Raw genomic sequence first — 15594 nt, forward strand, 5'->3', positions numbered from 1 at the left:
TAATCAATTGCATACCTACCAAGTCTTTTATAAAAATTGATTAAGACAATATATGTGATATGAGATAAGAACATTTTATAACTTTCTTGATCCATCATGGCTTCATATTATAGTTTTCACTACCTTCGTGGTTGAGTTGTGCCCAAAGTGTTTTCCTTAAAGATAATACTGTCTTCCCCACATCGATCCCTTAACCCGCGTTCGTTGACTCCAGTTCCGGCCACCGTCCCGTGGTCTTACCTCCACCACTCGCTTCCCCCCCTCTCTCTCTCTCTCTCTCTCTCTCTCTCTCCTCAATTATGTTTTCCTTTCCAATGCAATAATGAAACAAACAGTTACCACCGGATCCAATAAAAAAGAACACACAACCGTTCGATATCTACTACCAAATCCAACGGCAAAGACAAACCTAACGAGAGGTGTAACCAAATCTAACAAAGCGTCTTACGAGTGATTCGCAACCAAATCCGACACAACTCGAACTGCAACACCGTAAATGGACGGACGCCCCAACCCCTCATAGTAAATAGAAAGGAACGCCGTGCCCTTAAAAGTGTGAAGAGTGCTATCTCTCTCTCTCTCTCGTGTCTGATTACGATTCTACCACGTCGTCTTCCTTCTCGTGGTTGGTTTGGGAGTCCAAAGGAACCGGAAAATTCCGGGTTGGGTCCCTTTCTGACCTATTCGTCCTGTTTCTTGGAATTGCTTCTTTGATTGATGTGATATGTCTATTACAGAAGCGGAGGACGGGGAAGGAGAGGGCTCGGTGTCGGCCTGCTCTGACGAGCCGCTGCTTCCGTGTCCACACAACACATTATCTCTGATACGACAAAGGAAATCGGTAAGAGGATGATTGAATGTTTGACTCTTCTTGCTCTTAATTCTTGTCTGCGGTTTGTTGGATTTGCTTTCCCACTCTTGGAATTTTCACCGAGTGGACAGCCATTTCTGATGTTGCTTGGAATGTTGGGTGGGGGAAAACCCGAGTTTCCGGAGCGTCTTGCTGCCTTTTTTGGCAGTTAAGATCTGTGCTTTTGCATGTTGGAGTTCTGTTCTTGGTTTTCTGATGGTTGTGATTCCTCGGTCCTCCTTCAGCATGTCCAGATCTTCGGATGAATTGGTTCCCGAGTCTTGGAATTGCAAATTAAAAAAAGAAGAGATTTTTAGAGAGATCTATCGGCCTATCAAAGAGTTCGGATGATGTGACGACTATGGTGAAAATGCCAGAGTTGATCTGCTGATCTTGACCTAGGCATTGGATCTAGTTTTCCTCCGATTGAGACCCTTATCTCTTGCGATGCCTACAACCGTTGCCTATAGAGCACAGCTTAAGTAGATTTTCTGACCCAAGTTCCAAGAAAGGATTGGCCACGAGTTGTAGGGGGAAGTAGTTTTCCGCAAACGATGAGGAACTGCCACGAATTTAGAATGTTGCTGTATGTCCATAAAAGACCCATTGCTCGTGAGATATAGGAACCTCAAATGCAAAATACTATGGAGTTTTTGGAGAAAAAACTTTAAAAGGGATGTCTATTGGGATTGATCCATTGTATTTTGCATGTGTATGTTGCATTTGAGCTGAGCAGTTGTATTGAGATATAAGTTCTGCTGTGCTATTTAATGAATTGATGGACACAATTTTGTTTTTTTAAGAACTGCATTTCTTTTATAGTTTTGGTATTTTATGATGATAATCGAACTGTAGGCATAGTCGTGAGGAATGCAATTATTGGTTGAGGGACTGTTGTGTGCTTCAGTGAAACAGAAAACAAAGGTTTTCTTTTTATTTCTGTTTTTGTGGAAGTTATACATTTATTAGAGATTTGGTTTGACTTTTATGCTGACTTATGTTACATCAGTTGATTAGGTACATACAAGTGAGAAAAGATTACAAGTTACTGAGAAAGACAGTTTGCCTAAATTTATGCGTTTCTAAGATGATAGCACCCGAGTCCTTTCACCCTCAACTTGTTTGGGTTGGCTTTCCGTTTTTTCTGTTTGTCTTCGAGGTCTTCTCCCCCAACCCCCCAATAGAACTTCCCATGGCCAAGAATCAGTACTTCACCCTTCTCCAAGTGCAGGAAAAAGAGACAGATGCAGAGTTACCAGAAACATAGTAATTCATCTAATGAAAAGAAGTCTAAAATCTCAACCTAAAAAAGGGCTCAACTTGCTTCTGGAGATCCTTCTGATTGAGGTTTTGCAAGCTGGATAGCACTTAGGTCGCAGGTCAACCAAAAACCAAAAAGTATATGTATAGTGACAATACTAGAATAAGCTTAGGAGTCAATTTCACCTGTTGAGAGTGTATGATAATCTTGTATTGTGATAAACTCCAGTTAGTATGAGAAGGGAATTTCTATCAAACTGGTGGCACTGGTACCCATTCAACAGCCTAGTTTCTAAAATTTATTAGTAGGTAACCCTGCATTTTGCTAATGATAGGATCCGTGCACCAAATACTTGAATAAGATCACTCGTACTCTTTAGTAATATGAAGGATTCTTATCCTTTACTCCAGTTAAAATACAAGTCAAGTCTTCCCTATTGTGGTTTACAACTTTAAGCACATCTAACTTTCTGAAAATATTTTCAATGGTCTTATACACACAAATCTGGCTTCTAATACCAAATATTATCATTGCTTAAAATATGTAGAATTAAGGGGCTAGTACTTCAGAGTTCCTTTTCAGTTCGTGGAAAGGATCATTGATTGCATGCTGCCCTTTATGATAAAAGAGTTCCCAGTAATTCGCCACATATCTTCCTTCCCTGTATGTGGAATCATTTAGGGTAGAAGAATATTGTTTGTACTTACAATCCTAATAACAAGTAGGACTTTTTTCTGAATCACGTGATTATTTTTCCACTTTTCCTAAAATAAGAATTTCATATTAGGTTTTTAGCCTTATATTTTTTATTTAATCTCCTTGATTGTGTGAATGCATTTGAAATAAAATTAATTAATTCAAAAATAATTTTTTATTCTTACCATTTTAGAGTGCTCTTCCTCTCCTATTTAAAGATGTCCCTCTCTCCCTTGTTCTGACAAACAACGAGAGGGAATAAGTAGAGGATCATCTTGAAGTGAGAGGTAGGTCCTCTCCCTTTTCTTATTTATTGTTTTTTATATTGCTGAAAAATTTTGGATGTATAATGATGCTAACTTCATTAGTTTAAAAATTTTGAATTATGATTCAAGATTGTCAGATAGTGAATATCTTGTATTTTAAGATCATGATGACTGAATTATGTTGTTATTTTAAAATATTGAATCATGTTTAATAAACCAAATTAATGAAACTCATGAAAATTTGTCATTGACTCATTATCACCTTAAAATACTCGAGCCCATTGCCCTCCTTTGCTCCATGGGCACGTGTGTCCCACATGACCCCAGTTCAGGCCCTTGCGACCTAGTCCAAGCCCCACCTAAAACTGTGCACCAAACCCGAGCAGATGCTTGACCCCTTTTAGCCAATTACGGGCCATGCTCGTTGCCCACAAGGGCCCAATGCCAGCACCACATGTGGTCCGTGGCCTAACCTATGGCCCAATCTACGCCTTGTAATTGACCAACCAAACCTGTTTTGATTGGTTCATGATCGATTTAGGATGATTCCAAAGTTATCTTGTTTTGTTTAAGCTGGTTTAGTACAAATTAATCCACTCAAGTCCAATTAGGTTAGTTTAGACGTTTTTCATGAAGAATTGATTTATTGTCATTCGATATGAAAATATTAGTATATAATAATTAAAGATGTTTCATGAGCATTGAAGACTATTTTTATGATTTTTTTTCGTGATTCATACACAACATGAGGGAGACTTCTTTGTTTTTAAATAGCACTATCAACAAGTTCCCCTCTTTTTCTAGTTGATAAAGTTTATTCTTGTAAATACAATTAATATTTGATTTAATAAAAAAAATTACCTTTGTAAATATGGATTTTGAATGAGTGGTTTATGCACGATATAATTTTCTTATTACAGAGTTAAATCATGTTGGGGCGTGACACAAACTTTATGGTCATCAACCTTCTTTGTGCTTTAGTTAATGTTAACTATTCTTTAGATTGTATAATTCAAGCATATTGTATTAGAAGTTTTGCTATATTATCAACATAACAATGACAATAACAAGCCTTCACATCAGTTATGTTGAATCGATTTACCATTAGTTCTGTAAATCTAACACTCTCACAGTGAAAATAGTTTCCCCTTTATGTTTCTTGTTCAAGTTCTTCCATTTCTTTATCATTTCTTGAAAACACAGTTTTCCCTGTTGTTGGTGGATGCATTAACTGTGTTGTTTGGGTATGTTTGCAAACTGATGAGGGCAGATCACACATAATTGAGGAAACTGCATGAATTTAAGCATCTTTTACTGTTTAATTTACTGATTTTTTCTTCTTTCTTCCTTCAGGAAAAAATGCCAGACATTCAGTTAGGCACTCACACAGTGAGATCCCATGGAACACAAGTCGCAAGATTTCACATGCATGACTGGTTCATACTCATACTCCTTGCTATAATAGATGGATGCTTGAATATTATAGAACCTTTTCATAGGTTTGTTGGAAGAGACATGATGACAGATCTGAGATATCCACTCAAAAGCAACACAGTACCATTTTGGGCTGTTCCGGTACATGTTGTCACCTTTTTACACTTTTGGATCACGTCTTTACATTTAATATCACATTTGTGCTTAGTGGAACCATAACATCTTCTTGGTAGTTGATTGGAATTCTATTACCTTTTGCAATAATCATTGGAATTTACGTCAAAAGGAAGAATGTGTATGATTTGCATAATGCCGTACTAGGTACACCTCCTTTCCTCATCCTTTATAGGAGTGATCAGTTTCGTTTGCATGAAGTTTCTTTCATTCTGCAGTTGACTAATGCACATGTAAACAGGCTTGCTCTTCTCGGTACTTATAACTGGAGTTTTAACTGATGCAATAAAGGATGCCGTTGGTCGACCACGACCAGATTTCTTTTGGCGATGTTTTCCTGATGGAAAAGCTGTGGGTCCTGAGTTTATTACATTGAACTTCTTTTCTTATCATGTCCTGAATTTTTCTTTTGTCTATTACCATCGATAAACATACTAGTTTATGTAGCTTTTGTTTAAAATAATGTTGCTCATACTCTTAATATGCAGGTCTATGACAACATAACGACAAATGTTATATGCCATGGGGACAATAGTGTTATTAAAGAAGGGCACAAGAGTTTTCCAAGTGGACATTCGTCATGTAAGCATAAAATTGGTCGGCTAGAGCATCAAACTGGCCAACTAGTTTTCTTGTCATTGAGGGTTTTAACTTCAGCTTTTGTCAATCTATTCTGATAGATTTTCATCTGTTTTCGTATTATTGTATCTTGAAGTACTACTTTATGGATTTGAGCTTTGGGCAATTAAGAAAAAACATATACAAAAAGTTTATATTGTCAAGATAAGAATGTTGAGATGAATGTGTGAAGTTACCAGGAAAGATGGAAAAGAAATACTTTTATTCGTGAATAATTAGGTATCACTTCAATAAATGATAAGAAAAAATCATTTAAGATGATATGAACATGTGCTGAGGAGACCTTCTGATACGGTTGTCAAAAGAGGTAAAATAATTAATGTTAGTGATACGAGAATAGCTAGAGGAAGACTTAAAAGGACTTTAATAAAAACTATAAATAAAAATTTAACTACTCTAAACTTAACTAAATATATAGTATTTATATAACTTAATGGTGGCAAAAGATCCATGTAGCAGACGCCAAATAGTTAGAACTTATAAGCTTTGTTGTTACTATTGTTATATCTGAAAATACTACTATCTTGCAGTAATGTAGGCCTGACCATTTAATTAACTCCAACTTATGTGTTATTTGTGGTTGAATTTTAGGATGTCATATTTTTTGAGCTATTGGTGTTTTATTTCTTGTTCCTCTCAAAGCTCTAATTACTGCCATCCTGTTTAGTCTTTTCCAATGTTCTTCATGAGTAAGCTTTTTTCGTTACTCATCACTAGTCAAGACTTGGATCAGCTTTGTATAGGATCTCTCCACAAGAAATGATTTTTTGTAGTTCTGCTTATAAGGATTTCTATTATCCATGTGCAGGGTCTTTTGCAGGTCTAGGTTTTCTATCATGGTATCTTGCAGGGAAACTCAAGGCTTTTGATCGTCGGGGCCACGTTGCAAAACTGTGCATTGTGTTCCTTCCTCTGCTTTGTGCATCTCTTATTGCAATTTCCCGAGTTGATGACTACTGGCATCATTGGCAAGATGTGTTCGCAGGAGGTTTTCTAGGTTTGATTTGAAATCAATCTAAACTTTTAAGCTGACGTTATTCCATATTCCTGAATATTTTTGTTTCCTTATGCAGGATTGGTAATTGCTTCATTTTGTTACCTGCAATTCTTCCCACCACCTTATGATATAGATGGTATGTACTCTTTTTTATATTATATGCAGTGTCTGTTTGTATGCTCTGTTTTATGAGTTTGATTTCTCAAGAAACACAGTGGTACTTAGTACATTTCAAGTACTAGTGTGAGTTTCTCACCTCATACATACAAATATTTGTTTTGCATGTAAAATGTTACTCTTTTTAATTCAATTTCTATTCAAAGGCAAACTCCTAGAGTTGTCCAATTTGTGTCACAATCCGACCTCAACCTGGTTTAGCTAAAGTTAACAGTAGTACACGCCCCATCAACTCTAATACCAATTGTTTAGACCCTGATGATTGATGGGATAACTGGTCTGTTAACTTTATTGAGCCTAAACCATTGACCCGAACAAATTGCTTAAGCTAAGGTTACTTACTTCCAATGCGAGACCCTTATAAACCAATCTTAACTCACTTCCGATGTGAGGCTAAGCCAGAGTGTTACAATTTGTATTGTAAACTCTAAGTCGTCATTATTTACTTACAGAATTCCTAATATTGCTACATTTTGCTATTAATGTGCATACTGTATTGCAAATTCTAAGCAGTCATTATTCACTTGTAGGATTCCTAATCTTGCTACTTTTTGCTATTAATGTGCATACCATATTCACGAATTTGTATATCGAAGTCAACATTTCACCAAATTTCACAGGGAAAGTGACATGTCGATATTTAATGGCTTTAGTAACTTGGTTTGCCATGTCCAAAACCATCAAACTCCCTCAAAAATGCTGCTTGCTGTGAATTCACTGCATAATATATTTTCCTGTCTTCCTAGTTCATATCAAGTATTTCTTCCAGGTTGGTTTCCCCATGCATACTTGCATGCAATGGCTGACTCCAGACACAACGATCAACCAACTGCAAACCCTCTTCAGTCGAGGCCATCAGAGATCGAGACTGTTTATGTTTCATCCGAGGGTCAAGATGGGATCCACTCGAGGGACACAAGCTCGATTCTGGACTCGATGGAGGCTGGGAGAAGACAGTGAGTTCGACGCTGGGATGCTGCATGAGTGTAGCCTAGATTTTCCACATCCGAATAGTTGGAAACATGATTCATCATCTCTTCTTACCTCTCACCATGTTTTCATTCTTGATCCCCAGCAACTGCTGTAATTTCCCCTTCAAATGGGAAATTGAAGGCAGTGTGTAAGATTCATTCTTCTCTCTTCTTCCTGCTGTGTAGGGAGGGTCTCTCCTCTGCTCTCTATGTATACATGATGAACTCCAACATCTTGTTTAAGTTATTCTGCATGCTGAAACATTAGAATTGTCGAAACATGCAGCCAGTAATGGAGAAATCTTTCCCTGGTGCCAAAACTGTAATTGGTAAAGACTGTTTGACTGTTCAATCCATATTTTTTGTGTTCGAAAATAGTGTTTCGCAGTGTACTATGGTTCAAGGTCTGTAGTATCGAACTGTACCGCCCGGTACGGACGGTACGTATCGGTCCGACCGATTATCGATACACGGACCGTCTATTACCGGTCCGAGTGCACTGTAGCACTATAGCAGTGCTACAGTACTCGACACACCTTAGTGTATCGCTCGGTATACCGTATCATATCGGTATCGAGCTCAGATCGAAATACCGGTACGGTATGATATTGCGAACCTTGCTATGGTTTAGTTTAAAAGGAATGTTCCAAGTTTATCGTCTCACATCAGCGAATTCCACGATCTTCTTCTTTGTCATGCAAAGACAGACAGCAGAGGCAGTCATTCCTCGTTGTCATTTTATTGGATGGTAAGATACATTACAGCATCACTAACTGAGCATGCAAGCATGCTTATTTATATAGATCGATGTATATATATATATGCTTGCAGGAGATGGTGTGGAAGAGAGGCAACAGATCAGTCACCGCAGTTGACGAACTGGTAGTTGACAATCAAGTGGCCTTGTTTGTAGCCGCCTCCATCGGTATCCAGTTGCGAGAAGACGCCTTGGTCTAAATCTAACCCTCCGTTGGCGCACTGGTCCACGATCCTGACCGTAGCCTGAGTTCCCGTCGCCTTGTTCGTCACCTGCAAGACGCTCGCCAGGGACATGGGTCAGTGTCGAGTCCTCGACCTTTTGCTCTCCCAACACTGCTTCAGTGGATTGGGATGGATCGACTTAGAACGTATAGTAGCTGCGGCGTGGAGTTGTTACCCGCAAGCACTTGCCACAGGAGTCGCGGCCGGTAGGGCCGACGGGGCCGCAGAAGGCGGTCCAGCCGTACTTCTTCCTCCAGGCCAGGGGCTTATTGGCGTCCCACGTCGCGCAGTAGGCGCTAACACGGTTCAGGTCCCAGTTATTCTGAGCCGGGTAGTAGTAGTGGTACGTCGCCCGGACGTTGGACGCTTGCTGCGCGCTGGCCGCCGCGGCGACGCAGAGCAGCACGGCGACGACGGAGCTCACCTTGGCGCACATCGTCATGACGGCTTCGCTTCGGATGAAAACGGTGGCGGCACGGAGGCCGGCATTTATAGATGTCGCTGGTGCAAGTTTTCTCGGATTTGCGTGCAAAATGGAGCCAATCTGCGTGACGTGTCTGCTTTCCGCGTGACCGGAAAATTGAAGCCAATTTGACTGGAAGATAAATCGAGGCGCCCGACGCAGACGGGGCCGCCTTTGGAGGTGGAGTACGCGAGCAAATGACATGAGATTCGATGGTTGGGCACATGCACGGAGTCACGATTCCAACCTCGGAAACCAAATGTTCGTACCAAATCCAATCAATAGGGTGAGAGAGAGAGTGAGCCACTGAAACCTTTCCTCGCGCACGGGCAAGTCATCTACCCTTTATCCACGTCTTGACTACACAGCATCCTTCATTATCATAAGATGGAAAACTTTGGTTCGCCACCAACAAGTCTCTTGTCCCGACCCATCGGGACGAAGAATAGAACCCACCAAAAACGCAAGGTTGGGTCTTCTGACATGATGCTATACTTTTTGCATGAATCAAATTAAGATAGCATTACAGTGCAAGAACTACTTGAGAACTCACCATGGAGAGTATCCATATCCCACGCAGCAGGACCGGATGTCATGAACCTGCACCGAACGACATCGTATCCACGCAATCGAGCAAACTCCTGCCGGGCAGAAGCAATATCTCCACAACCCAAGCACGGACATCTTCACGAGAGAATTCTGCAAATGAACACGGACCATGGATCTGCTAAACGACAGAAGATCTGTGATGAGAGCATACACTTGTAAAGATCAAAACCTCTGGACTGGATAGAGACAAAACTGATCTCGCGAGTCGAGCACTCGGGGTGAGGAACTGCAGAGCCTCTTTACCTGGGCTAGTGTGTTGCACTTCTCAAGAAGAACAAGGAAGCGATCCCAGCTGCACAGAAGCCGCCATAACTAGCAAACGAAAGCAAGGATGTAGAATATACATTGGAATTTACGTCAAAAGGAAGAATGTGTATGATTTGCATAATGCCGTAGTAGGTACACCTCCTTTCCTCATCCTTTATAGGAGTGATCAGTTTCGTTTGCGTGAAGTTTCTTTCGTTCTGCAGTTAGACTGATACATATGAAAAAAGGCTTGCTCTTCTCTGTACTTATAACTATGAGTTTTAACTGACGCAATAAAGGATGCCGCCGTTGGTCGACCACGACCATGTAGGTCAGGAAATCTCTGCATTGAGATAATTTTTCTTTTTAATCTGCATAAATAGAAGAGGGACATGAACATGTTAATGTATTTAAATTTTTTTTTCACCCTTGCTTTTTTCTAATCTGCATAAGTTTTTTCTAATCTGCATAAATTTTGCTTCACCCTTGCCTTCGGCCAGCGACCAACGTCGCTGCAGTCAAATTCCTAAGAGGCTCCACGATCAATCCTCATCTTCCTCACTGCGATAATCTTCATTGATCTGCCAAAAGTCAGTAGACTTAAGGAGAACGAAGGGCATGATAGAAGATTGGTATCCTTGACAAAACTGATCTGCGATCCAAAGATTGGTATCCTTGACAGGAGTACCATCTTGCGGGGGCATGATAGAAGATAAGATTTCCCCAATTATATGAGATAATCTCTCTATTCTGTTATGGAAAATCCTTTACTGATATCCTTCCTTCTAATTTATATAAATAGGAGAGGGACATGTTAATGTATTTAAGCTTTTTCACTTCTTCAATAAAGTTTCTTCAATAAAACTTCTTCAATAATTATCTTTATCTTCTATTATTTTCATCACTGAGTTTATTACATTTAACTTCTTTTCTTATCAGGGTCTTTTGCAGGTCTAAGTTTTCTTTCATGATATCTTGCAGGGAAACTCAAGGCTTTTTGATCGTCGGGGCTACGTTGCAAAACTGTGCATTGTGTTCCTTCCTCAGCTTTGTGCATCTCATATTGTAATTTCCCGAGTTGATGACTACTGGCATCATTGGCAAGATGTGTTCGCAGGAGGTTTTCTAGGTTTGTTTTGAAATCAAGCTAAACTTTTAAGCTGAAGTTATTCCATATTACTGAATATTTTTTGTTTCCTTATGCAGGATTGGTAATTGCTTCATTTTGTTACCTGCAATTCTTCCCGCCACCTTATGATGTAGATGGTACGTACTCTTTTTTATATTATATGCAAGTCTCTGTTTTATGAGTTTGATTTCTCAAGAAACACAAATGGTACTTAGGACATTTCATGTACTGGTGTTTCTCACCTCATGCATACAAATATTTGTTTAGCATGTAAAATATTACTCTTTTTAATTCAATTTATATCCAAAGGTAAACTCGTTGAGTTATCTAGTTTGTGTCACAACCCAACAGTTAATAGTAGTGGATGCCCCGTCGAGTCTAATACCAGTTGTATAGATCCTCATGATGATTGATGGGATAATTCGTCTATTAATTTTATTAAACTTATTGATTTAAAAAGTGTTAGGCGTTAAAGTCTCGAAATAACCGAGGCACTAGGTGCTCGTCGAGTGAAACAAAGCGCTCTTAAATATTAAAATATAAAAAGTATATAATATAATTAAAAATATAATTATTTAGATAAAAATATGATATTAAATTAAATATATACTATTAATAGTATATTACTTAATGTTAACCATAGAGGGGGAGAAAACAACCGTTAACAATAACAAATGAAGATAAAAGGGTCGCTAACGATTAAAGCTGAAGGAAAGTGGCAACAGTAGCGGTGAGAAGGCAATGGTGAGAAGTTGGCAGTAGCGACGGCGAAGGATTAGTTTAGGACGGTTGCGGTTGCACTGTGAACTGTCACGAATAGTCGTCATGCATATGCAACAACTTCGTTCAACGAATCGTTCGTCGCTTTTGCATGCTTGTACAAAGACATGGCAATATGTTTTACCTTAGTTTTGTGTATTTTTTCTTGAAAAAAATGCATGTTCGAATAGATTGCCATACTATAGTGCGACGGCTCACTGCACGAGCAAAACTGTCCAAAATGGTTCCGTTTTCGTGTCATATCTTGTTTTCTATAGACTACAGTTGCACGCGAAATATTAGCCATCTCAGCACTCTGAAACCTCCTGGTTGGCACAGGACTAGATGAGGCTTCGGTATATTGTCGGGCATTGAATAATCTTCATAAGTTCACACGTTAACTTGACGAGAACTTGCCTTTGCGCCCGGCACCCGGTGAGTAGTTGTTTGTGGACTTGCAACTGTTCATTCTACCTTCTAAAGTCGTTTTCTTTTTTCTCTCTTTTCTCTCTTGTACTCAAGGTGCTCACTGAATTACTTATAAAGCTTCCCTCTTCACGAAACGTCAGGACTTATCCGTCGTTCGTTTTTAATCCAATCACCTTTCTATTTTACAGGTCCGTTGGGACCTGTACGAGATTGTAACTAGGTTGACCCTATGCGGACACATATGTCACAAGGACACCTCCTGACTTAAGCAATCCCAACTAAGTTCGAAGAGTTAACACAAAGGTGTTTCACGACTTAGGCAACTCTAGCTAAATCTATAACTTTGTTATAAGGGTCCTCATGACTTAGGCAATTCTAGCTAAGTCCATGACAGGATAACAACAATAGTTGCGGTGAAAGTTGTGGACGACAGTGGCGGCATCGACAAAAGCTGTGGATAGCGGTAATGGTAGAAGTTGCAGATAATAGCAGTAGCAACAATAGAAGTTGCATACAGCAACAACGGCGACAGAAGCTGCGAACAATAGTAGCTGTAGTGACGAAAGCTCCAGAGAGCGTCCGTTGGTGGCAGAGGAACCTACGGTCTTCTCCCTTGACAGTGGAAGGAACTATATACGAAGCAACAGTGAAAGAAAGCTATAAGCTCTTGCTAGGTCGTCAGACTCGTCCGTCGACGACAAAGGCTCAGTCCACTACGTTTGTGTTGGAGACAACAACATAAAGCATCGGCGGTAGAGGCAAAAGCAACGCTAAGGTTGGCTCGAGGTCGCGCGAGCATGAAAGGTGGCTATTGAGAGTAAGAAACTATGCTATTGAACTGAACCAAACTTAAAAATCTAGTTCAATTTGCTTATTTGGACCTGGCGCTTGCTTGAAGTGCCCAAGCGATGCCTCATTGAAGTGCATCGCTGGTCCACACACAAGGCGCTTAGGCCTCGTCCGAGCATCTATTAAAATCACTGATTGAGGCTAGACCATTGACCCGAATAAATCGTTTAAGCTAAGATTACATCCGATGTGAGACCCTTATAAACCAATCTTAGCTCACTTCGAATGTGAGACCCTTACGTATTGCAAATTCCAAGCAGTCATTATTCACTTGTAGGATTCCTAATCTTGCTAAGTTTTGCTATTAATGTGCATACCATATCCACGAATTTGTATATCGAAGTCAACATTTCACCAAATTTCACAGGGAAAGCGACATGTCGATATTTAATGGCTTTAGTAACTTGGTTTGCCATGTCCAAAACTATCAAACTCCGTCAAAAACTGCTTGCTGTGAGTTCACTGCATAATATATATTTTCCGTCTTCCTAATTCATATCTGGTATTTCTTCCAGGTTGGTTTCCTCATGCATACTTGCATGCAATGGCTGACTCCAGACACAACGATCAACCGACTGCAAATCCTCTTCAGTCGAGGCCGTCAGAGATGGAGACTGTTTATGTTTCATCTGAGGGCCAAGATGGGATCCACTTGAGGGACACAATCCTGATTCTGAACTCGATGGAGGCTGGGAGAAGACAGTGAGTTCGACGCTGGGATGCTGCATGAGTGTAGCATAGATTTTCCACATCCGAATAGTTGGAAACATGATTCATCATCTCTTCTTACCTCTCACCATGTTTTCATTCTTGATCCCCAGCAACTGCTTTAATTTCCCCTTCAAATGGGAAATTGAAGGCAATGTGTAAGATTCAATCTTCTCTCTTCTTCCTGCTGTGTAGGGAGGGTCTCTCCTCTGCTATCTATGTATACATGATGAACTCCAACATCTTGTTTAAGTTATTCTGCATGCTGAAACATTAGAATTGTCGAAACATGCAGCCAGTGAAGGAGAAATCTTTCCCTGGCACCAAAACTGTAATTGGTAAAGACTGTTTGACTGTTCAATCCATATTTTTTGTGTTCGAAAATAGTGTTTCGCAGTGTACTATGGTTTAGTTTAAAAGGAATGTTCCAAGTTTATCGTCTCACATCAGCGAATTCCACGATCTTCTTCTTTGTCATGCGAAGACAGACAGCAGAGGCAGTCATTCCTCGTTGTCATTTTATTGGATGGTAAGATAGCATTACAGCATCACTAACTGAGCATGCAAGCAAGCTTATTTATATAGATCGATGTATATATATGCTTGCAGGAGATGGTGTGGAAGAGAGGCAACAGATCAGTCACCGCAGTTGACGAACTGGTAGTTGACAATCAAGTGGCCTCGATTGTAGCCGCCACCATCGGTATCCAGTTGAGAGAAGACGCCTTGGTCTAAATCTAACCCTCCGTTGGCGCACTGGTCCACGATCCTGACCGTAGCCTGAGTTCCCGTCGCCGTGTTCGTCACCTGCAAGACGCTCGCCAGGGACATGGGTCAGTGTCGAGTCCTCGACCTTTTGCTCTCCCAACACTGCTTCAGTGGATTGGGATGGGTCGACTTAGAACGTATAGTATCTGCGGCGTGGAGTTGTTACCCGCAAGCACTTGCCACAGGCGTCGCGGCCGGTTGGGCCGACGGGGCCGCAGAAGGCGGTCCAGCCGTACTTCTTCCTCCACTCGAGGGGCTTATTGGCGTCCCACGTCGCGCAGTAGGCGCTAACACGGTTCAGGTCCCAGTTATTCTGAGCCGGGTAGTAGTAGTGGTACGTCGCCCGGACGTTGGACGCTTGCTGCGCGCTGGCCGCCGCGGCGACGCAGAGCAGCACGGTGACGACGGAGCTCACCTTGGCGCTCATCGTCATGACGGCTTTGCTTCGGATGAAAACGGTGGCGGCATGGTGGTCGGCATTTATAGATGTCGCTGGTGCAAGTTTTCTCGGATTTGCGTGGAAAATGGAGCCAATCTGCGTGACGTTTCTGCTTTCCACGTGACCGGAAAATTGGAGCCAATTTGACTGGAACGATGAATCGAGACGCCCGCCACAGACGGGGGCCGCCTCTGGTGGTGGAGTGCTCGAGCAAATGACATGAGATTCGATGGTTGGGCAGATGGATGGATGGAGTCACGTTTCCAACCTCAGAAACCAAATGTTCGTACCAAATCCAATCAATGGGGCGAGAGACAGAGTGAGCCACTAGAAACTTTCCTCTCTCACCATTACGCTGGCACAGTCAAGTCATCTATGCTTTATCCATGTCTTGACCACACAGCACCCTTCATTATCATAAGATAAAGAGAGATGGAAAACTTCGTTTCGCCACCAAGTCTCTGCCCATCGTGACTAGGAATAGAACCCACCAAAAACACAAGGTTGGGTCTTCTGACATGATGCTATACTTTTTGCACGAATCAAATTAAGATAGCATTATAGTGCAAGAACTACTTGAGAACTCACCATGGTGTTTCCATATCCCACGCAGCAGGCCCGGATGGCATGAACCTGCACTGAACCGACATCGTATCCATGCAATTGATCAAACACCTGCCGGGCAGAAGCAGTATCTCCACAACCCAAGCACGGACATCTTCATGAGAGAATTCTGCAAATGAACATGG

At 41.0% G+C, this 15594-nt stretch overlaps 3 protein-coding genes across 4 annotated transcripts; 1 reads left to right on the forward strand and 2 right to left on the reverse strand.

Moving 5' to 3' along the window:
• Positions 1–541: 541 nt before the first annotated feature.
• On the forward strand, positions 542–7791 carry LOC135675631 (lipid phosphate phosphatase 2-like). Of its 2 annotated transcripts, XM_065185980.1 has the most exons (10): positions 542–662; positions 738–841; positions 3001–3094; positions 4427–4648; positions 4741–4828; positions 4923–5032; positions 5170–5263; positions 6129–6317; positions 6394–6453; positions 7264–7791. In XM_065185980.1, exons 4-10 carry the CDS (start codon positions 4433–4435, stop codon positions 7452–7454), a joined length of 948 nt encoding a protein of 315 aa, XP_065042052.1. In that variant the 5' UTR covers positions 542–662; positions 738–841; positions 3001–3094; positions 4427–4432; the 3' UTR covers positions 7455–7791. The 2 variants fall into 2 exon arrangements, with proteins under 2 accessions (XP_065042052.1, XP_065042051.1); XM_065185979.1 differs by lacking the exon at positions 3001–3094.
• Positions 7792–8161: 370 nt separating this feature from the next.
• LOC135675633 (pathogenesis-related protein PR-4-like) lies at positions 8162–8908 on the reverse strand. Its single transcript, XM_065185982.1, has 2 exons — positions 8622–8908; positions 8162–8494 (listed from the first exon to the last, which is right to left on the reverse strand). Exons 1-2 carry the CDS (start codon positions 8886–8888, stop codon positions 8324–8326), a joined length of 438 nt encoding a protein of 145 aa, XP_065042054.1. The 5' UTR covers positions 8889–8908; the 3' UTR covers positions 8162–8323.
• Positions 8909–14134: 5226 nt separating this feature from the next.
• LOC135675632 (pathogenesis-related protein PR-4-like) lies at positions 14135–14865 on the reverse strand. Its single transcript, XM_065185981.1, has 2 exons — positions 14573–14865; positions 14135–14445 (listed from the first exon to the last, which is right to left on the reverse strand). Exons 1-2 carry the CDS (start codon positions 14837–14839, stop codon positions 14275–14277), a joined length of 438 nt encoding a protein of 145 aa, XP_065042053.1. The 5' UTR covers positions 14840–14865; the 3' UTR covers positions 14135–14274.
• Between the last annotated feature and the right edge of the window lie 729 nt (positions 14866–15594).

This window comes from Musa acuminata, chromosome BXJ1-6 (assembly GCF_036884655.1).
Source record: "Musa acuminata AAA Group cultivar baxijiao chromosome BXJ1-6, Cavendish_Baxijiao_AAA, whole genome shotgun sequence".
Taxonomy (NCBI): Eukaryota; Viridiplantae; Streptophyta; class Magnoliopsida; order Zingiberales; family Musaceae; genus Musa; species Musa acuminata.